The 24,800-nt window shown below is 35.5% G+C and overlaps 3 protein-coding genes across 4 annotated transcripts in view; all 3 read right to left on the bottom strand.

Moving 5' to 3' along the window:
• Window positions 1–1,231: 1,231 nt before the first annotated feature.
• LOC142339994 (tRNA (guanine(10)-N(2))-methyltransferase TRMT11-like) lies at window positions 1,232–3,054 on the bottom strand. Its single transcript, XM_075390380.1, has 2 exons — window positions 2,560–3,054; window positions 1,232–2,180 (listed from the first exon to the last, which is right to left on the bottom strand). Exons 1-2 carry the CDS (start codon window positions 3,052–3,054, stop codon window positions 1,308–1,310), a joined length of 1,368 nt encoding a protein of 455 aa, XP_075246495.1. The 3' UTR covers window positions 1,232–1,307.
• Window positions 3,055–6,564: 3,510 nt separating this feature from the next.
• Window positions 6,565–11,478, bottom strand: LOC142339993 (uncharacterized). The gene is made up of 3 exons (XM_075390379.1): window positions 10,946–11,478; window positions 10,337–10,457; window positions 6,565–6,932 (listed from the first exon to the last, which is right to left on the bottom strand). Exons 1-3 carry the CDS (start codon window positions 11,459–11,461, stop codon window positions 6,640–6,642), a joined length of 930 nt encoding a protein of 309 aa, XP_075246494.1. The 5' UTR covers window positions 11,462–11,478; the 3' UTR covers window positions 6,565–6,639.
• A 9,684-nt stretch (window positions 11,479–21,162) lies between these two features.
• Window positions 21,163–24,800, bottom strand: part of LOC142339991 (serine/arginine-rich splicing factor 7-like) — a 447,863-nt gene continuing 444,225 nt past the window's right edge. For both annotated transcript variants that reach the window (XM_075390377.1, XM_075390378.1), the window contains one exon: window positions 21,163–21,717. In XM_075390377.1, coding sequence (XP_075246492.1) covers window positions 21,696–21,717 — 22 coding nt within the window. In that variant the 3' untranslated portion in view covers window positions 21,163–21,695. The remainder of the gene's footprint in view (window positions 21,718–24,800) is intronic.

Genomic DNA, 24,800 nt, shown 5'->3' with positions numbered 1-24,800 from the left:
CTTGAGCACGTAAAATCCAGTTTTCCTGTCTTTGTGTAGTAGGATAGGCTTAGGATGCTGACATTGTAACACAAGATACTGCCTGTGATCTGTTTCAGCTGGATCTCCTCAGCTGTCGGTTTCCGTTTCTGTCACCATGTGCTATACCAAGGGTTTCCCGATATTACACGGGGTTGGTATATTTAAATGTAAATGATATTGCACGTATATTATTGAATGTTGTTGAAAAATATTGAAGGTTTAGATCGTGGATGCAAGTGGATCCGAGTTTCAGCTTGCTGTATCTCAGTGACAATGATTTAAGTAAGTATTTTGTTGATTCTCTATTCAATCTGATATATAACTTTACAATAGCGGTTCAATAGTGGTTAATGATTATTCAAAAAGTAAAGGTGAGGCTTGCTTCTAAACAAACAGAAAGTTCTAATTAAACAACAAGTCTGATACTGTTTTGAATGTTCGAATTTTTAGATAACGTCACGTCACAACAGTCAATTAAACTTCTTACTAGAAAATGTGGGTTCTAAAAATCACTGCAGCACAATTATGGCGCGCAACGGCCAAGCCTCCGCGTGCATAGAACAATTTATGAAACTACTATCACAAATAAGCACGGGATACATTTACCTCAATCAATTTCTTTCTAAAAAAATAACAAGGGTAATCAAGGGTTAATTTCTGCCTTCGGCTATTTCAAATACCGACAGTTTCGGTCCATATTACATCCGGCCCTTGCACAAAACCCTCAGGGGAACGTGTTGCAAAAACACTTTAAACCTGGGTCGACAGTTCTGTTCTGAATCCATTTTCATATATATTACTTATCATATCAAATTCTTTGAAAAAATAGTGCACAAAACTTGAGCTTTTTACAGAATCACCTAATCAACAATTCAATGTTTTGTATGTTGTGACACCCCCATTTATCAAATTCTGTCTGTAGTGATCTTTTGACGCTCGCAATGAAGTTTGTGCGTAGTAAAAGGTGTATAGTAAAAGAACGTGCTTAGTATAAAAGAAGAACGTGCTTAGTAAAATGTGTATGAAAAATGCTCCTAAGGTTCTAATGTAAATTCAAACTTTCTGGTTGGTCGATTCAGAAATGCAAGGTCCTCTGCACAAAAAAATTATTTGGCGTCATATGTGTACCCTGTTCGATAAACTACAACTATATTGCTATTGCTGCCACAGAGCAGCAAATAATCTCTAAGCGCCATTTATAAAACTCATATAGAGTAAAAAATTAATTCATAAAATAACCAACGAAGATAATGAAAATCAAAATATAGAGAAAATGCCTGATATAATCAACAGTGTGAATTCAGGTAAGCCTCTCTGAAGCGTATATCAGGTCCCAAATCGTAGTAGTCAACTTCTACTGTTGCTTCCACATCAGAATTAGGAAATGCCGATACCTTCTCCATACAAAGAAGGCTCCGTGAAGATGTGTGCGTAATGGTCTGAAAGCAACAGTGCATCAATTTCATCGCAGGATGCTTTGGCACATGTTTCTCAGGCTCAAAATCCAACATAGCCGTAAGCGTTGGCATCCAAAACACTAGACGACCACCGACTTTGAGAAGCCTGGCAGCGAACTCCACCAATTTCTTAAACATCTCAATTGGTGAATGTTGTTGCATACTGGCATGCGATTCAACAGAGTTTAGCTTAACGTCTGAGTTAATAGTTTTTATTCCTTCTCTTATGCCATAGGGCGGATCTGTAACTATCGCATCAAACATCTCATTATAGCACCACGGGACGTCAGTTGCATCATTGATAAACACATCAATGAACCGATGTTCAAATCCGTGACTGGCAAAGTTAGTCCGAATAGATTCATCTTTCGCTCTTTGTTGACCTTGCATACCCGCTCTACTCGGCTTGCTAGTACCATGTACAGTTTTATAATCTAAGTCGGAGCCTATACAGTTTCCTCCGTGATAACCGCACAGAAGAACTATTCCTCCAGTGCCCACAAAAGGGTCCAAAACTAAGTCACCATTCTTCACACCTGCCATGTTGCTCATACATGCTGACAGAACTGGGTCCATAGTAGTATTCCCAATGAAGCGCCGCTTCTTGATGCTGAACTGAGTGGTGACCTTTGACCTCTCATCGCAAGGTAGAGACACGCCCAGAAAACAGTTTTTAATAACGCCAGTCTCATAATCCCAATCCTTATTAAACAGTAGAGTTGGCAATCAAGTTCACATTCTAATTAGGAATCGGCAATCACGCTTTTTAACCAAAAACGTCATATATATTTAATTGGGCGAAATATTTTCCTGAAAACCCCCTATATTGTCAAAAAATTTCACATTAAAACAATCGAAAAAAAACGATCACTTGCCCACGCTATTTTCCTCAATAACTCAGCTTTTGCTGTCTAACATGAAATATCAGATAAAACTAGTTTTTCTATATGTCTCATATCAGCAATTATAATGCAGCAGATTACCTCCTGGACAGCTATTAAGCTATGTGACGAACTCCCAAGCAATCTGATAGCGATTTCTTTACATTTTAACCTATTTATTCCCAGATTGCCAACCCTGCCTCTAGAAGGTGCAAAATGACACCAGGAGAGTTCAAATTAACATTTAATTCAAACTCCGGCAAGCATCCGAGCAGTTGTTCAATGATAACCAGCTTTTGTTCAGCAGTAAGCGTTTTGTTCACAGTTGAGATTAGCACTTTGAATCCGCTTTTATCAGATGTCAGACACTGAACAATACTTGAGCTCAAACCTTTGTCACGTCTGAGCTGCTCAAAGAGACTGTCTCTACTGTCCGCATAGCATAACAATCGCATGATCGATTTCAACAGAACAGAACGCGATGCAATCTTTTCTATGATAGCCTCTGATTGGCTGCTGTTTACTATCCAAATGTCTCCATAGACGTGCTCAACATTGACATCATAAAACTGTTCATCCCGCGCTTTGGCGTCATTACGTTTGCTGAACAATGTTATCAGGGAATGGAATTCGGCTTCGTTGAAACCTTGAAGAAAGTCTCCCGAACTCTGGGCAAACCTCAGCACATATCTCATCTGCAATTGGGAAAAATTAAAAAATTCTCAAGACCTATTTTTGTCCCCTCTCCCCTGAGGATGTAATTAATTGCGTTAAAAAGAACAGTAATACTCAAAACATGCCATCTACTAAAAACTCTGATGCGTTTGGAAACTCTTATTGCTTTCCCAATTGGGAAACATTAAGAAATGCCATGGACTACTTTTCGTCCCCTCTCTTCCTCTACCCCGAGGATGTAAATAATTGCATTCAGAACAGTAATGCTCAAACATGCCATAAATTTGATCTACTTAAAACGTTATTTTTTAGATTAAAGGCCTTATTCTGTTTTAGCGCCGAGAGCCAGAGGTTGGATCTCGAAATCCTAGCACAAATGATGACCTTTGAGCACAAATTATATTGTTTAGCCTTTTGATACCACAGAGTATTCGAAGGCTCATTAGGGACCGTTGTCATATGAACTGGCACTTTTAAGGATATCACTCTCTTCTTCACACAGTCTTAATCCCCCACATCGCCCAAAATTTCCTTTCGTTAAGCATTCGAATAAAAATCTCATTTCTTTTGTCTGGTAAAGGCTCAAAAGCACTTAAAATCGTATACAAAATCAGATTTGGCACGCTCTCACCTATGTATTAAGATTTGATCTTTTCGTTCTTTGATCTTATTAAGAATGCTCTTTGATCTTTTTGTTCAATTATCCGATTACAAGTTAGCAGTCGCTATAACAAGGATGATGTTCGGTTGTGATAGTTTCATATCAAGTCCCACGGGCCATTTAACTATATAGTCGGCTAAATTGCCGTTCTGGTAAATTTAGCGATAGGGTAAATTGGGTAAGTTGGCATTGGGTAAAATGGCAGGTTGGGTAAAATAGCATTGAGTATAATGGCATTGGGTAAAATGGAATTGGGTAAATTGTTCTGACACCATTAAGACTATAAAGCCGACTGATTTTGCGAATTAATCTGACTAAATTCACTCATCTCCAATTTGTGCGTTGCATTTTCCACGTCCTCAATCCGAAAAATTTTTTCGAAGATTAATTTTGGATAACATATTTTGAAGCACCAGCAAAATCTCATTTCAAAGCCAAATGTTCAGGAATTTTCGGAAAATAAGGAAAATTTTTTAGCTTCAGACAGTTAAAGCTCTGATTAAATTTAGAAGACCCCATAGCAAACAGGAGGCAAATTGTTTTAAAAAGTTGGTTTTAAAAAGTTGGCTTTGAAAAGTTGGCAAAATGTTTTAAACTTAAAATTAATACAGAATCTGATTTTGTATACGATTTTAAGTGCTTTTGAGCATTTATTACCAGACAAAGAAATGAGATTTTTAAATGAATGCTTAACGAAAGGAAAATTTGAGCGATGCGGGGATTAAAGCAATAACGGGGTAATTAAAAGACTGTGTGAAGTAGAGTGCGATATCCTTAAAAGTGCCAGTTCATATGGCAACGGTAAACCAACTTTACCGTTGCCATGAAGTTGGTTTACCGTTGCCAGATTCCAAAAATAGTTTTCATTTGCTTCCACAAACAATTTTCGAATTAGTTTTGATTCCACAAACAGAGATGCTTTGTTTCTTACCGAAATCTTTCTCGATTGCAACCAATATTAACTTTAATTTTGCCGTTAATTCTTGGGTTTTAAACACTGAATTGAAGACAGGATTTCAATTATATAATGCGACAAGTTTTTGACACAATAAGGCCTTACTAAAGATGGACGAAGTATCTAATAAGTGACTGTTTTCTCAAAGATTTTCATTGCTCTGGGTCAAATTCTCCGATGAAGCAATAATCATATGATCAACAACCTAGCGGGCAACTTGGCTCATTTCTTGAAATCAACCTCGTTTGAAGAGTATGAAAAGCGGATGCCAGGGTGAAAAGTGTTCCTTGAAATACTGTGCCTTGAGGCACGCCTCATTCAAAGAATCTTATCAGACTCTATATTAAACCTAAAACAACTGATGTCGGAAGAATTGCAGTTGAACGACAGGCGAGGCAATTTAATTCAGGGACGTTGCCTGGATCCATTTTTCTTTAAGGGTGCAAAAATAGTTCACTACGCCGGGATTCGAGCCATTGACCTCCCGCCCGAACAGCAGCACTGCCCACTCGGCTATCAGGCCCTTCTTCTGACTATGCTGCAATCGATTTTCTTTTAGCAACAAGCTTTACTTCGGAGTGACAGCAATAGAGATCACTCAAAAATGAAGAACGAAAGCGTGAAAAAATCACTTGAGAAGTCAAGGAATGTTCTAGAAGAAAAGCACAAAATGGTCAAGCGAAAAATTTGCATTAAAAAAGACCAACACGTTTACAAAAATTGATATGAACTTCGTTCAAGAGCAATTAATAACTAATATTTATCTGCTCTGCCCTTTACGTCTGCTTCCAAATTACTGGAACCCAAATTGATCAATTTATTTATTATAGCTGCGAAGCTGTAAGCTGAGCGTAGCTATATTGCGGTGCTCTTGGTCTTTTTTTGTTTCGTCGTCTGACGCTCTTTTCTCGTTTTACATTTGTTCACACAGCAAAGCTGAAAAAATCAAATTTTCTGAATGACTTCTTCCTCTCACTGACGGCATTTGCGCGCGTGACGTCATTTCTCACTCGCTTTAGTCATGTTTTCAGGCATGATTAGATTTTGATCATACGTGACTTACCTCACTCAATAAAATGACTTTTGCACTTTAAAACTTAAGTTTAATTTGAATTTGTTAAAGGTCAAAGGTCAACTCATATGTGCAGTAAAGGTCCCTAATAAGAGGCTTCTGCGGAATGAATTTTAACAAGCTTTATTAATTTATGGCTGAATGTTTTTTACCCAGTTTTTTGAGCGGCGTCGATTACCCAGTCTTTCGCAGCTATTCCGGCAATCTGCCGGCTATGTTTAGTATTTGGTGATCTAATGAGTCAAAGGCTTTTACATATTTTTCATGATAGCTGAAAAATTAATATTTTTAGTCCTGCTTCGTTGACAAGACTTCTCCGATTTTATTGAAAAAAGTTTATTTAAAGGGCCCCAAATTTGCGCAATCTGTCAGAAAGAATTAATTGGGCCAGTATCAATTCGATTATTTGCTTAAAGGCTTTTTCCGCGAGCGCTACTGCCTTTCAATCTTTGAAAAACCTAGATTTTAACGTATAACGAAAGATTCAATAGTTTTTAAAGTTTAGTGTGGGTGTAGGAAGGTCACTTTTGCTTTCAATCAATAGCGATATTGTAAAATCAAATAGTTAGAGATTTGACAAAAAGCAGAAAAGCACGAGTTGCAGGTGGAACGTCTATAATGGCACTCACTGTTCTATATATCAACAAAACCATCTAAGCTTCAAAAGCAGCATAATATGACAGGCAGTATTCAAGACGAAGAACACCCGCTTCTACAAAGATAGTGATTTTGCTTTTTGTCAAAGTCCACGCTTTTGAGAAGGGTGTATATTCTGCATTGGTTTGGTGTTAGTATATTAATGGATGTCTTGCTGTTTGGTACCGCTCGGTCACTACAAACACTTTAAGAGCAACAAACAATACAACTATCAAACTACAAATAACAATTCAAAAAACAAACTCAAAATTATAATCAGCTTAGATAACACCTTTCTTCAAAGACAATTCCAAGTTCTGTCCAATTGTTGCCGTTCGAATAATAGCTACTTTATCTTTGCCAATAATTTGAGACAGCTGTTCTTGGCCTAGCCTTTTTCTGCCCCCAATATCATTGCGTGAAACAATTGTTCCAGAACAAGCACCTTCGTACTTTAGTTCAAAGAACACTCCTTTTGGGTCAGCACTGGTAATGTGTAAATTATTGAGAGGAAAGTGCAAGAAGAACTGTTTGCAGTAACTCCACCACCCTGATTTTACACCATCAGGATCTCCTGAAAGTTACATTAACCATTCTAGCCACGAAGAGTGCTCTGCTCAAGTTTAAATGAGGTCTTGATAAGTTGACAAAATCAGTTAAGTGCTGCTTGATAATCAATGAACATAAACTAAACTAAAAATTGTTGAAATTACGCTTTACTATGTCAAGAGAAGCGATTGTCAAAAACAGCCAAAACATACGCGACTACGGTCGGTCCAACTACTTCAAATGGCAGGTTGGGTGAGCAATTGTGCCTTAGTTTAGGCGGGGACGGCGTATAAGGTCACTAAAGGGCTTCATATGATGGTAACATAACTTAATATAGACCACTTCAAAGATTAAAAATGAAAAATGCGACCAGTTTCGGCGAACTTTTGATTTAACATTAAGTTGAAAACTGCTACAAATTTAGCTAGCAGTTTAAACTCTGATTGCACAAAAAACATCAAATCACGCAAAAGACAAAGTTAAGAGCGAAAAAGTCACGCAAAAAAAATCAGGTATGACAAAAAATCGATCGAGCGGAAAAACGCATAGCATGGCCCAAGACCGACAGGATCCAAATAATTGCTAGACATTGAATTCTAATTCTTAAAAAAGTGCCACAAAATTTTAAAATTTCTAATTTCAATTCTGGATTTAAAAAAAAAACAATTCTTTCAGGGACACAAAAATTAATACAACAAACTGAAAAATGAAAAAATGACCGCATGCTAATAAACATAAAAGACTAACTTCAGAAGAATCGTTCTCCAACAAGATTGTCCTATTTTTGTTTTAGCAAGCTTAAGCTAAGGGAAGCCGACCTGTTTGCAGTAACTCCACCACCCTGATTTTATACGATCAAGATCCCCTGAAAGTCACTGGGTAAGGGTGATACGAAAGTAAGATCAGCAACAACAACCAATCAACAACCAATGTATTTACACCATCGGACGCAACTGCAATTTTTGTGGATGTGAAATTGGAGTCCAGCAAAGCTCTCAGCGAACTTCAGAACAATTTGTTGCCCCAAGACTTCGCCAAATTATCCAGTTTCTGAGGTTGTAAAATTGCATAATAGAAGAGAATATGGCCCAAATAATAACGCTAACTTTGATTCAGAGCAATTAAACGATTCAAGATTTTCAATAAACTTTTGGAAGAGGAAGTATGGACAAGTTTAAATAAAGATTTTAATTGCTAGCTTTCTCAGCTTAAGTTTTTGAATGGTGCTAAAAAAATGCATTAATTTTAATGCCAAATTAAAAACCGTAAAAATTAAGATGCAGGGTTATAAAGCATAGCGTGAATAAAGATTTTTTTTCTAAATTTCCCGATGAGGTATTTGTTTCTTAATGGACGCAAAATATACAAGTGCTTCACATTTTCAGTTTAAACAACATAGCAGTCAATTCTAACCCAGTTAATGAGAGTTTAAATGAGAATTTCTTTTGAGGCATCACAAATATTTAACAGAAAATAGCAAGGACCATTTTCCTTTTAACTCAAAAATATCAATTTTCCTCTGTGAAGCATCCCAAATTTGTGCAACTCCGCAAAATTTCAATTATGTGAATTTTTAAAAGAAGTATGGTCTTCCGGCTTAGAGTAAGTTCCCTCAGAAATTGGCAAAAATATTTTTTCTAAAATTTGTTTGGTTTTTCTATTTACCAGAAAAGGTTTTAGCAATCTTCAAACACTGCCTCCGTTAAATCATCAAGTCCACAAAACAAAAAAGCTTTCTTTTGCAAACAGAAAAATTTGTTCAGGAAGCCAGAGAATTCAGCACAAAGATAAACGAATTAATTTTTAATTTTTTGTTTTTTTGTTTAGTCTTTTATTGTTCTTTAGAAAAATAGTTTCATTCTTTTTGCGTACATCAAAAGTATTACAGTTGCTCAATTGATCTCAATTTCAGAAAAATAAATCCACAGAAATCAATTATAGGTACTTTTTTCAAACAATACTTTTAGAGTTCAACGGAAAACAATTGTCCTTTCTTTTTAATAAATTTTTTACATTTGTTTTCGAGTTTTCAAATTTCCAATAGAAAAAAAAACGAAAAATTGGTCTTTTGAATGATTTTTTATAAAGGTATAAAGAAATTTCATTCTTAAATGTAATTGCAATATAGCCAACAAATTATCGAGAAATATCCGCGGTTAACCCCATGGCTCATATCGTGATTGAAACAGAAGAAGAAATAGAAATTGACAGAAGACTTCCCAAGAGTCTAAGTGTTCAATTGGGTGTGCAGTTTGTCAGATAATAAATTAAACTGCTAAACTAAAGGCTATTTAGCTTAAAACTGACAATTAGCAAGTTTTGAGAAAAAAAATGATCATCTAATGCGGATGACCTAATGACCAATCTTTATGAGTGTGTCCCGTTTTTTCTAATTTTGCTCCTTTGGCCTTGCCCGTATTCACTATATTGTGTAATTAAAAAATTTAATGGACTAAAATTGTTTTCAGTGGAAACAGTGATTATGGTTAGAAAACAAAACGTGAATGTCGTGACACTTAAGTGAACCGAAAAACCTGACCCGAAAGGTTACACAAATTTAAAAACAATGAATTCGGGAAAGGAATCGAAGCTCTCAGTCCAAAAACAATATTTTTCCAGCGAACTGGTACTTGCAAAAGTTACTATGAAAACTGTAAAAAAATGAGTCAAAAAAGAAACAATTCTTATGAAAAAACCAACTGAACTAATTAATTACTTTAAAATACAAGTTCACCTAACAGCAAAAATCTTTTTTTTTCTATGCAATTGGAACCATCATTTTTCTCATAAGGGAGCTTTCCAGGCTCACAAACATTTCTATTTTTGAAGAAAAAATTGAAAAGCTCCAAGTAATTGGCAGTGAAATATTTACAAAATTTATCGTTTTTGCTCTCCTTTAAAACAAAGTATATACCACAGAAACTGTAAATTTTTGGTAACTATAAAAATATTTTCAGCAAAAGGCGTCATTTCAATTCTCAATGAATGCGATAAAACAAGGATATATGTAAAAAAAAATGCTAAAACATTAAAAATCTGCAATTAGCTGAAAAACCTCAATGTAAAACAGGGGAATTTTTTTTTGAAAAAAATTAAAACGCTATCTGAACATAAAAATATGATTACTGTGTATTTATTAATACAGGGTATTAAAAATTATATCAAAACAAATTTATTAGAACAATTGACTACCCCCTTTTTCTATTTCCCGTTTTCCTTCCAATTTTTTAAATAGCCCCCTTTCTCAAAACCCGATAAATTTGTAGATTTTAAATAAAATTAAAAGAAGCTTCTAAGGTCTACAAAATGTTTTTCTCGCTGCGATGGGTAAAAAAGTGAAAATTTGACTAAGAGAAAACGCATATATATTCCCCCATTTTGAAAAAATGTTGGAACAATAAGATAGATGTACACATCAATATTCTCTACCTTTGAGAAAGGTATCGGTCAAGACTATAGGGATTCTGTAGAGTCTGAGTTGTTGCAGCAGCCGACACAGCCTGTTCTGCTTCGGTTCATAATCCAGCTGCAAGCTTTTATACGTTGGCCACTAAAACAAAGAATTAAAAATCACAAAGAACAACGGTTTCTTAGTTTCTCATATTGCTTATAAACAGTATAGCCTACCCTTCATACCTTCAACAATTTTGATCTAAAAATCCGAAGCTACTATAAAAACCGATTTTTTGTGCATTTTATGCCTTTTGCCATGTTAACTGCGATTTAATGCTTACATCGCGCCAGCTAATAATAATAGCGAGAGGAGGTTCTACACATTTAAACAACTGACATCTAAAATCATCAACTGATCAAATTTATACAATTAGTTATAAGATACTAATGCAAACAATTCAGAACTTTTTTTTCACTTTTATTGATCCACAGCCTAGTTTGAGCGAGACAATTGAGAACGGACCATCAGCCCAATAGCGCTCTTCCAGTCAAATTTAGAGAATGTATTTCTACACGTGACTTTCAAGGTGCTGAATGGCTACTGAGAGCACTTTATTATTCATTTGAAAAAAAGAAAATCAGGACCTTCAATTTTTCATCTTGATGCAAGCAGGAAAACCCACTGAACACGCTGATATGGTTCACATTGTTTACAGTCAGCTTTGACATGCTTTCCACAAACGCCTCTAAAGCTTCTAACTTCTCTTGGAACGAGATGCAATGAACAACAGATAGCCTCTTCAACGCCCGTTCAATATACATTTCCATCTCGCTATTAGACATACTTTCACCAAAACTAAACAGCCGAATTTGGCAAATCATTACCGCAGAAAGTCGCTCTCGATGAAAAATATTTCCCAATTGAAACAGCTGAACCTGTTTTGAAAGACCGCCACACATCGGAGGTAAAATTATTCGAGAAATCAAGTGGTTCAAAAACAATTGACTTTTTCTTGCAGTAGAGGTACCGTCGACGTATGCTTTCATGTACAGGCCAGTTTCTCTGTTCAGACAGCCGGGGAATTCGTTGTTCAATAAGCTGTCATAATTTATAACACCTGACAATTTGTTCAGCAAATGTAATCTAGACTCTCCTGTCATTTTCCAACCTGTAAATTTAATTTCAATTATTTCGTGTCTCCGGCAAGCCAACTCTAGGCGAATTACATAATTTACAAACTATAGCCTAATTGTTGCGATAAACTTTTTAAATAGTCTCAAATTGCAACAACCCGGAACGCTATTTCATTGTATTTCAGCTCTCGTTTGAACTTCTACACGGTGACAGAGGTTGAATTTTTGATTGGTTAGCCCCATTATAGGAGATTCTGGTTTCCGGCGGAAAACTGATTTTTGCAAATGTTGTCAATGAACGATAAGATGTTGCTTATGTTGAATGGAATTTATCGTTGGAGCGAGCTGCTTGCATAAAGCGATTGTGATTTCTCTTTTTTTTTAAATCAAGACACATTAAACAAGACCTGTCCTCAGTTGCAAAGCAAAGACGATCTCCTTGCAACGTTGAAGACTTCAACATCACTTCAAAGCTATTAATTACAAAAGGAGAAATGAAACTCGTGATATTTTTGAAAGACTGTTCAAATCAAAAGTGTGCTACGTAATTTTGGTGAAAACTTTCGAGTCGAAAAAAGAAAACAACTTGGAATCAGAACGCACTCTTGAAGGTGCGTCCCGACGTCAATTTTCAAATAAAATTTGTATCTGTTACCTTAAAACACGAAGACGACTTGAATAAATTGACGAAAAAAGACGAGGAAAAGAAAATCCAAACGCTTAAAGAAGAATCAAGTTAAAACAGAAGGCAGAGGAGGGCAACCTCAATACGTGTAGGTGCGTTTTTCGAATTTTGCGAAACCCTCTATTACGTAGCATGTGAGGCTTTTGTGTTGTGCTGCAATTTTGAGCTTCGTTGTTTCCGAGAAATAAGCAATTTATCAGTTTAAAGAGACATTTCTTACCAGAAACGTAAATACCCCTGTTTTGTTGTCACCCTATATTTATCTCGTCTGTTTAATCAACAGATGTATATCCTTGGCACGTTCTTTTCTCGGCAGTGAGTGGAAAAGAAACAGAAATTCAGAATAGTTTGGAAGGGTTTACAATTGAGAGCGACAAAAACCAAGAAGTGCTCCCAAATTTAAAATATCAGGGTCAAACTCTGGTTGCTAAATCCAACAACAACTGTGCAGGTAATGTTCTCAGCCCTGTAGAAAACACAATAGGCAATTTCGGTTTAGCACAAGCTATGAGGGCAGGAGTGCAAAAAGCATTGACTGTCATGATTCCAGCTACAATAAGTAGCGTACAATCTGAGCTAACAACGAAAGGTGAAATAGTACTCCAGAAATTAGAGAAATTAAAGAAAGATATGGACTGTCAGGTTGATTCTGAAAATCAGAGAGTTGAATTAATGGTGCTCTTTGACGCAGAACTCTTTGAAAATTACTAGAAAGGGGATAACGTCAAAATTTTAAACCTACCAGAAAGCACTACAGGGGTCAGAAGGAGATGGATTAGTATTACATATCAAATGTTTATCGGCTGCAATCAAAGAGTAGTTCGACATCTGAAGCTGTAATTGCAAAATTAACGCGGTGAATAAAAATTCTACAGAACAGAAAAAAAAACAGAATAATGCCCGAAATTTTTATGGTATCACCAAAGCAGGTTTAAATTTTTTTGCGAAAAGCAAAAAAGCATTTGAGAATGAATTCAGCATGGAAAGGGATGATGAAATTTTCATAAGTCGAAGCTTGACTTGAAAGATTAACAATCTCCACCAAGTCGGTATCAACTGGACTATAGCCTACTGGATGCTTTGACTTGTTTCAGGAAGCAAGCTCCACTAAATTAGAATAAGTTTCCTGAAAAGGGCCTGGATAAGAAACCATTTCTGAGTGAAACCAGTGGTTTCTGAAAAGACAGAAAAATTTGTTTCAATGGCGAGAAACGTTAGAAAAACAAAAAGTTTGCATGAGTTTTTCACCTGGATATTTGTTTCTTAATATTCGGACGAAACAGAAGCTTTAGTAAAAAGGCTCAAGGTCATCCGCGTGCTTTATGTCTAAAACATTGTTAGGCAAGTGATGATACAGGCAGTCTGCTTTTAAGAGTTAACCTAGTTTGCAAAATTAAAAGGAAGAACTAAAAGGATTGTGTTATGACCAATGCCGATCAGATTGCGATGTAATCAGAATACATTATAAAAGTTTTGAAGAAGCAATTTTGCTGCAATGATTGGCTATGGCGCAAAGTTTCTCATTGCTGCCAAATATAACAAGCTACGCGCACCTCAACATGATTCTATGAGTTTTCTGGATGGTTCGCGGTGATCTCAATTTTGTTTTGGGAGTTTGCGAACTAACGTGAGTAAGCCAGACCAAACAGTAATCCTCAGATCATTTTAACAAAAAAAACCGCAAAACGGAGGAACTGCATCATCAAAAATTTACTGATCACTATCCCATTGGGCTAAATTGGACACTTGATGCCGATTCAAAAGAGCGGCATCCATTTTTCAGGGACTTCTTTTGTCAAAAACAAAGTCTTATCCAAAAACACTTAGTCGAGCAAATTAACGAAATGAGTAAAAGTAGCGAAAAAGTGCGTTCGCTTAACCCATCTCTAGCCTTTGACATCTTTAATAATTCAACTCTGGAAGATACTAAAAATTTTGCTTCTATAAGAAAAACAAAGGAATTCCGGTGAAACTAAAATGGTGTAACAATTAACTGAATAACCTAAAAACAAAAAGGAACATACACTATCGGAAGTGAAAACAGAATCTGGACAATATTGCTATGCTATGTTATGAAAAAACGTTTCGAATTAGAGAAACGTGAAGACAACGTGAATAACGTGAATCAAACTCAGATCTTGAATTGCCAACAAAAGTAAGCTTTAAAAACTAACATTAGTTGTGTGGCAAGGTCTTCAGTAATTCACACGCACCAATACTGGAAAGACTAACAAACGAAATTATTCAAGCAACCACCCTAGACAACACAATGGCATTCATAAGTTTTTGCCAACGTTCGATGTGACCTAAGCAAGCACTCCAGTCAAAAAAGCGCCTAATCATAATAGGGTTGAACATCCAATTTTAAACACAGAGCAATGAACAAGGAGACTGAAAACAATGCCCTGGATTATAAATCTTCCGCTAATGCAGACTTTGTTTAAAAATATTTCAGTTAAATCATAAGCACCAGAATTTGTCGAATATCTATCTTTCCTAATCATTTATTCGCTAGAATATGTTTTATTTCTGGAACCATTAGCAAGAGCCAAAGTTTTTCCTCGTCACAAATCTGGATCGGAATTGGATGAAAATAACTATGGGCAAAACTCACTAATCGTATGGAGCACAAACCGCGTTTATTCTTACTTTGAAAACCTTTCTCATTTCTAAATTAGGCAGTTTGGTTTTCTCAACAAACATACTACAGTTGAAAACACTGCACAATTCTCTGATTTGAGATACCAAAACAAAAAGAGTATACATTTAACTTAGATCTAAAAAAAACTTTTGACACAATAGATAATAAACTGATGGATCAAAAGATAGAGTGCTATGGAAATAGACGAAATGCTTTTAAAGTGGTTCGAATCGTATCTTCAAAAAGGAAAACAACGTGTGTATTCAAACTGTTTCTTCCCAAATGAGGAGCACGTCAAGCCGATCATTGGGCCCCCTTGTTTTTACTACCTATAAAAATTATATAAATTAGGCCTGCGAAAGAGTCGATGTTTTCTCTTTGCTTGCAACACCAATTCAACAACTACAGTGGTGCGAACAACTGAGTTCGAACAACAGCTGTCATGACTTGATGAGTAAATAAGCTCGAACAGATTGGTTGTTAGCGTAAATAAAACAGTGCAGATGAACATTAAAGCAACTAACAAGTTTAGTTGATGAGTAAAGACTTGATGAGCTAAGACTCGATGAGTAAATAAGCTCGAACAGATTGGTTGTTAGCGTAAATAAAACAGTGCAGATGAACATCAAAGCAACTAACACGTTTAGCGAAATTGTCTTTTGTTTCGAATTCCATTACAAAAAAAGCAGTCACTTCTCAATACCCCGGGGGTTTCTTGAAACTCAAGTTTATCTTTTGCTCACCAGCATTGGGGTATGGTTTCAAAAGTGAAAAAATTTGCGCCAAGGAGACAATTAATACAATATATTAATACAATTAACAGATTTTTAGTGTATGGCTGCTGTAGCTATTCTTCCATCTTCCTATATATTTGTTCCTGAATATAGATTTTGAAATTCATTTATTTGGCACTTGTGAAGATTTGGCAATTGTGAAGACACTTTCCAAAAAACTATCAGCTTACGGTTTGCGTATCTACGAGTTATTAAAAATTGTCCTTAATTCACTCAGCAATCCTCATGGTGAGAGTTTGTTCCATTAACTATCATTCAATCAAGTTTCGCTGTATTAAACTATATAGTAAATTGAAGTGACTTGAATTAATACCAAGAGATTTTAGTAATTTGACGGCAAAAAATTTCAAGCTTTTGTCATAATTTAAAAGATTCTTAATTGGTGTGCAATCACGAATTAGCAAGGTGTATTTATGAAGTCTAGTTTTTGTTTGTTTTGTGAAGCTTGTTTTCACGGTCTCTGTCATATTCACTGTCGCATTACCGAATTAGATCACAAAATTGTTCTGAGATATAGCGATAAGATGTTCTGACTCTACGGCACTCTGAAAAGGTGTGAATATCCTCGTTGACATTACCCTCCATCGCAAAGTTGTTATATTATTGAAATTCCTAATTCTTCTTATCTGGAGAAATTAATTCTTTCTTTCTCTTTCTTTCTTTCTTACTGCGTTGTTCATCATGACGATCCAGAAAGCTAAGAAAAGCATATTGAAAAAGTCTATTCACACTGTTCATAGTATATACACAACTTAAAGAAAACATCCACAAATTCAGTCCAAATCAGAATGTCTAACTATGTCGCCGGTTCAAGGCAGTATAAAGTAAGCTTTTGTATTTCGATGACTTTGAAGCAAACCAAGATAGTGGCCCCACCCTTTATGAGGAAAAGAAAACGAACAACCCCATAGTTTCTTCCTGAACATAAAAAAGCGTTTGATACAATTCAAAAGATTATTCTCATGAAGTTGAATGCCAGATATTCAAGGAATGTGCTATTCACTTGGCTTGAAAATGATCGTATTTAGCTAATAGCCAACAGGAAACAACGCATTATTAAAAAAAAGTTGACGTTTTCATGGGTACAATTGGAATGTGCCCCACCAAGGCTCAATTTTGGGTCCACTGTTTCAATGTAAGGGATATTTTAGTGTACGCATGCTGTAGATTTTCTGCTTTACGCCGTATCTGACCTCTCCAAATGATTCGTCTATCTTTGTGAGCGCAGTGATCACTGCAAAAACTTTTTCATTATAAGTAGTGCACGACATACGAATTTAGTATGCTTGAGCTTCTTAAGTTTGCAGCGCGTTTTTGTAGATGTTCAAAATTCCATACCCGGTGATTCCTTCTCAAACATCGCCTCCATTTGAAGGTTCCAAAAATACGAAAAATGGGCCCTTAATCACCTTAGATATCCGGCGTTTGAGTTAGAATTAGTCAATCTTTTACATTCCGAAACAAATATGTCACAACGTAATCAAAACAAAGATGCATAAAAACTTATAACGTGTCAGCTGTTTTTCCTGAAGACCCCATCCATGCGACGGCTTCAAATATTCCTTATTTTAAATATAACTTGAAAGAGGAAAATTAATCTTTCTTTTCCTTTCCTATATTTTTCTGTTTGTTTTAGGGTAGATAACAGGTGAGCCCCTCTGAACTTAGTATTTTATTGTCTTGAATTCTTTCTTAGAATAATTCAATCTTTCTTTAAATAAAATTAACATATAAATTAACAACATAGCTGGCAGATTGCCAGAAAATAGCCGCAAAAGCTTCGTAGATCTGCAGTCTCAAAAAAAACAGTAAGACAGAGCAAAAAAACAGTCTTTTCAATGAAGGCTGAGATGTTATATTTTGATTAAGAATCTTTATAAGTTATTGCTGCCTCTATCAGATGCTCTTAAATAACCTTCATTTAGAGTGACACATTTACTTGACCTTATCTCTTTGAATTAAAGTAAATAAAACTCAATTTCAAAGTGAGGAAGTCATTTTTGAGAGTGAGGTAAGTCACGTGTGACCAAACATTCAATCACGCGAATGAACAAAAAAAAACTCATTCCACTAAGAGCGAAAAATAACGTTATGCACAAGTTTCAGTTGAAATTGCATGAACCAATGAACAAAAACTGGTTGTGACGTCATATGATCGCAACAAAAATCTTGACGAAATAAAAAAACATAGCAGGACAAGTCCTGACGTAAAATTCAAAAAATTTTCAATGACTATACAAAGTAGACCTAAAACGGACTGTGAGTGAATTGGGGAATTCAATTCTGAAAAAATCAGATCAAAAAATTTAAAAAAAAACAGACAAATATCAAAATGCCGCATGTGAACAAAAAAAACACTAGCGAAACAAAATTTAGGCATAGAATGAACTATGAATGGAATGGGAAAACCACTTAGAAAAAAAACCGATCCAAAAAATCGAAAACAGTGAACATCAAAGTGAAATTGCCGCATGTGATCAAAAAACCACTAGCGAGAAAGCGATTTTTGTTCAAACACCGTTTTCTCTCTCGCCTTTTCACTCGACTTCCTGTTTCGGCGTGACCAAAATCACTACTCCAATTTGACTTCAAAAAACATAAAAATGTGTGATCAGATCTTAAAAAAAGACAGCGCCCCAATACAATTCAAATTCTTTAATTGTAAAAAACCAAGAGAAAGCCAATAATAGACCCAGCTATCGCTGTGCGGCTACTAAAAACATGTGCGGCAGTTTGCCGAAACAACAGTGAAATCAACTTGCAGCCCATAGATCACAGATAGAAAAAGAACTGAATTGATAGTCACCAACGCGATAAAACGACCTTCTTTTTGATCTATTTTTTTCGAGAAAAAAAAGCGCTCATTACATTTTATTCACGATGTTTTATTAGTAACAGTTTATAAAACACAGGAGTCCTCTTTCGATCTTAATTTTACAGAAACCTTAGGTCAGCTTAATATGCCTGTTAAAAAAAGGTGTTTAGGGAGTGAAGTAAGTGCATTATGATTTTCAAAAAGCTCATCACGTAGTCGTTAGTTCTCACTTCCAATGAATGAAAGAAATAACAAAACGAAAATAATGTTTTGAGGTTTGCGGGGCGCAAAAACGTAAAACGTCAAATTGCCCTAGGTGAATAAAAGACCCCTATAGAGTCACCTAGTTTTAGTTCACACAAACTTTTCTCACTTTACTGAAAAAACAAAGAGGAAAAATGCACTCAACAAAACCACTAGCTTTTTTACTCCTTCCAGAGCCAGGCGACGAGATCACCACTGCCATTTGACTCCAAATATCAAAAAGTGAGAACAGATTTTTAGTGAGACCGGAAAAACATAGCCACAAGGATTGCCAAGTTGTGGTCACCAAATGAACTATTTTTTGGAATTGTTCTTATACACTAGACAAAAAAAAACTGGGGAAAAATTAACTGAAATAAAAAAAATAACATAGCCGGAAGATTGCTGGAAAATAGCCGCTCTTGTGCTTGATGCATATCGCAATTGAAACAGAAACATACCCGGCAGATTGCCGGAAAATAGCCGCCGTTGATTCCAATAAGCATGATTGGGATTGAAATAACGAAGATATTGAAAAAAAAAGATTTTTGTACAAAAACATTTTTTAAGTCCGATTTATTTTGATGGCATTTCGTAGTTGAACACTCTTCTGTTTCTTAGAGAGAGGCTACAGGGGCTACTATCAATAACAATAAGCATTAGAGATGGTAAATAAGAATTATAGGAACGACGTTCAAATAGCGGGCATCTAAAATTGGGCTTTATGGGTTTATCCCGTTTTTAATTCTGACATCCATTTTTGTACTAACTCTGTTCATTTTGAATTGGTTTGCTGAGCAACTGATGTTCAAAATCACTTTTAGAAGAATGAGAGAAGAGAGAAACTAGCCTAGAGAAGTCGAAAAGATTTCACGCAAAATGTTGAAAAGGCGGCAAAATGAGGTAAAGCGAAACATTTTTTTATTCGACGAAGTAAAAAAAATAGGACCGCTATAATAGCCGGCTGAGAAGATGAGGGCGGCTATTAAAAAAGAGAGATAAATTGACCGAATTTTTTTGTTTTTTTTTAGTGTCGAAGTGTTCTAATTTGGCGTGCAGTTTCAGTTGGATTCTAAAACTATACTTAAGTCAGCTTCCAAAATGAAAGCTAATAAGCTTAATACCAATGTCAGCTAGCAAACACTAATGAACTTTGATAACCTAATTCCCAATGACTTAATGACCGGGCTTTATCGGTTTATCACGTCTCTATGATTTTGAACTTTTGACTTTCACAGTATTCACCAGATTGCGTAATTGAATGTGTGAAAGAATTTAGAATCCATTAAGTTGAAACAGTGAGTGAAGTAAGTCAGAAGTCAAACGTGAAAATCGTGAATTATATAAAACGAAAAACGTGATCAAAAGGTAAAGCGAGATTTAAAAAAAAGGTTAGCGCCTAAATAATAGCCGTTGAGAGGCTGACGGCGGCTATTAATAAATTTGCCCTTAAACATTTAAACTTCGATTTCTTTCTCATAATAAGAGCGCACATAGAAACTTAAAATAAACTTCTCTCGTGAACCTGGTAATACTCGATGTCTAACAAACTAATAGGCAAGTTGTAATAGGGTGACGAACTAATAGGCTGTAATTCCAAAATTAACTGGATTGTATCAAAATTGTATCAAAACAACCTTGATATTAATACTATAGAATATTGAAACCTTCGAAACATAAAACAACAGTTAAAACCAAAATAACAGCTCGAGAAAGCCGCACGTGAACAAAAAATCTCAATAGCGTAGTTTTCACGCCTCAAATTCTCGCACTCTCGTAACTAGAGGTATAAACGAAAAACGCTCTTTGTCGGTGCTTTTCAAATTTGAGCAGCAGTGAAACCATGTATTTTACTTCTTGCATTTCTACTTGCGTTCCACTTCCTGCATTTATTTCACTCCAGAAAATTATCGGTTAAAAAAGATATTCCTCTCTTAAAGTCGTCCAAGTACTGCGCACAAAAAGCGTCCAAGTACAATTCAAATTCTTTGAATTGTGAAAGAAAACCCCTATCACATTAATATTGCTATGCTCAGCTTACAGGTTTGCAGCTAATATAAAGTTGCAATTCCTTCATTTGTACAGTTCCTGGCAATTTGAGAATAAGAAAAAAATATTCTTTTTTGAACTTTCATTGTTGAGTTGGTGATTTATTTCTCCTCTTGTTAATGAAAAACGTAAATCATCATTTGAAAACAATTGGTTGCAAAATCTGATGCATTTTTCTATTTTGCAGAAACTTAGAACTTGCTCATTAGTTACTGATCTCCATACGCAACTTATGACAGAGGAAACGCTAGAAACAACTGCTCAGTCGTAAAAAGAAGTTGTGGAGAATGCAGATTAAGAGAATGCATTAATTCAACAAAACTGAAACAAATTAAAAACAATTCCTCCGACACCGAGCTACTTTTTCCTCATTTTAATTGCTTTGTTATGCATTTAAACGCGCCAGTAGTAAGTTCATTAAACTATAGATGGAAAATACTTTGCCTGTATTTACCGTTTATAATTTCCTTTCCGCACATCTCCAGGTGATTGTGAAAAAAATCAGATTGTATAATTCTCAATTCATATACTCATTTGGCTCTATCAGGAACAAACAACAAAATGGCACAACAGAAATCGTATGTATATATATTTAATATAATCAAAGGGAAAGAGCGCAACGCAATGAAAATACAGCATTAGACAAAATGAGGAATAAAATATTACATCAATCCAGTTTAAAATAAGGACAGGAGGCCACGAGACAAAGTCAGTTAGATTGGTAGTTGAACTACCTGATAATTATATATATTGATGATCTGTTCGCAAATTAGCACTGAAAGAAATCTTCCGGAGGAAAGAAGAGCAAATTTCGTTAAAAATTCAGAGAAAATTCGATCAGCAGAATAATCAAATAATCGATTTCTTTGTCCAGATAATATTCATTTATCAGTGTCAGCAAAATGCTTTCGGCACCAGAATCCTTCGTGATTGGGGACAATAATCGTTATGTACTTTCGTACTTAGAAAATTCATTTCATGATAGCAGTCGCAAAATTCTAGGCTTTGATTAGAACGATGATGCGGTTTTTCAGCTAGCTGCGGCTATTACGACGCCTGAAACAAACGAAAGGTCTCGGTTTTCAAATGAAAGCACAAAAATTATTCAACAGTTTTTTCTCATGAACAGATAACTTAAATTTTTTAGCAGGATTTGAGAAACAGAAAGAATTTACGTGCATCATCTGCATGCTGTAATTTCAATTCATGTTTACAAGGAACTCTAAATTGGAAGGCCAAAAAAAAAGAAGAATAACGTAACTGACTAAGGTCGGTTGAATTTAGTGAGGCTAGCTTTAGCTTAATTCAAGGAGCTTGAGGTGAGCGCAGCAGGGGAGGGGGTGCACCGGGGGCAACAGTGGGTGGGGTCGTTTTTGTGGGGGAGGGGGGAGGGGGTTCAACCTCTAAGAGCCTCACTTCACACCAGAAGTATAAGTCTCCAAAACAGTTTCCATGAAGAGTAGTGAGCTGAAAGGCTCTAAGAGAACTTAATGCCCGCTGGGCGCTACCAGTTTATCCCATTTTTGAGGACGAAAATTCAAATGAGAGACGAAAAATCGGTCAAGAGAAGAATCGCATTAAAAAATACCAACTGAACTAATATAATTGCACAAAAGTTCGTTTGAGAGCAATTAATAGCTGACTAACGTCGGTCGAATCGCTCTCAAACGACTGTCGAGCAGTTGGCTTTGTAAGTCCAGCTTTAGCTTAATTGAAGGGGCGTAAGGTGAGCGCAGCGGAGAAAGTTTGGCTTACGGGGGGGAGGAGGCTGACGTTGAACAAGCTGGGTCATGGGTGCAACGATAAGCAGGGGTGGGGGTGAGGGCGGTTGAAGTTGGGGGGGGGGGGGGGTGAAGTGTGGGGGTCTCCTTCAGACCATCACTCCAAAACAGTTGTGTTGAATTGCACACTTAAGAGTCTAGCGAGCCGATATGCTCTAATAGAACTTAATGCCCAGCTGGCGCTACCTCGGACAAAACATCCGTCTAGCAAAAAATTGCATTAAAAAGACCAACATGATCAATATAATTGCCAAATGATCAATATAAAGACAAATATAATTGCCACATTGAGCAATTAAAACGTTTCAAGTATAAAAGGCTCGGGTGAGGCTGTGATGCACAGAAAATTCCTGAAACAACATAGAAATGTGGAATGAAGACTTTGCTCTATTAGATGCAATCAGAAACGGATTTAAAATGCAGACAATTGACAAAATTTTTCTAAGTGTCAAGTGTTCTTGTTTGCTGTGTAAATTCTGCATATTCGGTTAGATTCCAAAATTACACTTTTTTTCAGCTTTTAAACTGAGGCTATTAATCATAATACTAACGCCAGCTACGAATCGCTTTATTAATTTTGCTAACCTAATGCACTACAACTTAATGACGGGGCTTTATAGGTTTATCCCGTTCTTTTGATTTTGCCTTTTGAAATTGACCGTATTCACTACATTACAATTCAATACGTGAAAGTATTTAAAATCCATTCAGTTGGAACAGTGCGTGAAATAAGCCATGGTCAAGCGTGAAAATTGTGACATGTGTAAAACGAAAAACGTGATCAAAAGGTAGAGCTAATTAAAAATCATAGCATGTCAAGTCCTGAAAAACAATCCAAAAGAATTAAATGAAAAAGCAGTCAACCATCTGACCAACAAACCCAACGATTATTATGAATCGAAAGAAAAAAGTTTCGCTAAATTAGAGAAACGACGTCATTCGAAATGTAAACACTTCTAGGAAAATCATGTTAAATACCCTTCCTTAGCAAATGTGCAATGTGCTGCTGATTCGTTTCAACTTTCGGATGTCCACTTCTTCAAAACCGAAGTGGTATTTTTTTATTCTGCGCATGAAGCCAACAAAGTCAAAAATCTTTATTGACGACTTGAGCTCAGGAAAGTTGAAAATTGAGAACATTCCAAAAATTTTCAAAAACTAATATGATTGCAAATTTGTTTTTTATTACTAACGAAATATTCAAATGTTTGTCATCAAGACCAATTCGTCCTTGCAAAGATATAAAGAAAAAATCATATCTTCTGATTTTTTTTAGCTGTCACAAAAAAACTATTCAGTAAACCGTCTTTGAGCCTTCAAAAAGATACCCTATTCCGTAAAAATCGAAAAACTCAACAAAAGAAACATTTTTTAAAAAAAACATTAAAAATGACAAACTTTAATAAAAATTGGCTTAAAATCCTCTTTTTAATATCTTCAAAACAATTTTATTGTCACAAAAAACCAACCAGTAATCATCTTAAAAACCATGAAAAACTTTATTGGCCCCTAGAGACCGATTTACTCAAAAAATGACAAAGATTTTCAAAAAACATGAAGATATTAGAAAATTTTAATAAAAGTTTGCAAAAATTCCTCAGATTAAAATCTTCGAAACTATTTAGTTGTCACAAAAAAACTAACCAGTAATCATATTCGAAACCATGAAGAGCTTCATGGGCCCCTAAAGACCAAATTACTCGAAAAAATGAACATTTTCAAAAAACATGAAAAAATTAATAAAAATTTGCTACAATTCCTCAGATTCATATCTTCAAATCTATAAAGTTGCCACAAAATTTATCCAGTGTCCCCTCTTCGATGCCATGAAAAGCTTCATTGGCCTCTAAAGATAAAAAACTCCAAAAATGACAAAAATTTTCAAGAAACATGGAAAAAACTGTAATTTCTAATGAAAACTTGCTAAAATTCCTGAATTTAATTTTTGTCACTTAAGACTACTCATTAACCCATCTTCAAGATTTAAAAAAAAAGATTTTTCGGCCTCTAAAGATCGAAAAACATGAAAAATGCAAAAAAAATCCAAAAAAAAAAACAAAACGAAATTGCAAAAAATCACTAAAAATTTTTGTAATTATAATAGGATTACCAAAACAGATGAAAAAGATTGTTGAAAAGCATTTCTAACTTGCACAAGACAACTAGGAGCTTTAATTAATGTCAATTGAACACTCGTTTACAAAAAAAACTTTTAAAAAAATAGACAAAAAAAATTAAAACAGGACAATTTTGTGTTCAAAAACTCCAAAAAGGGACTTTTCACCTTCAACTTAGACGCTGCTAGCAACTGCAGTATATTAAACACTTAAAACACTACTAAAGTCCAAAGTCCGCTGA

The sequence above is a fragment of the Convolutriloba macropyga genome, chromosome 5 (genome assembly GCF_964194025.1).
Source record: "Convolutriloba macropyga chromosome 5, txConMacr16.3, whole genome shotgun sequence".
In the NCBI taxonomy this organism is placed as follows: Eukaryota; Metazoa; Xenacoelomorpha; order Acoela; family Convolutidae; genus Convolutriloba; species Convolutriloba macropyga.
The sequence above is the reverse complement of the archived record's forward strand: the minus strand, read 5'-3'. Positions and strand labels throughout refer to the sequence as shown.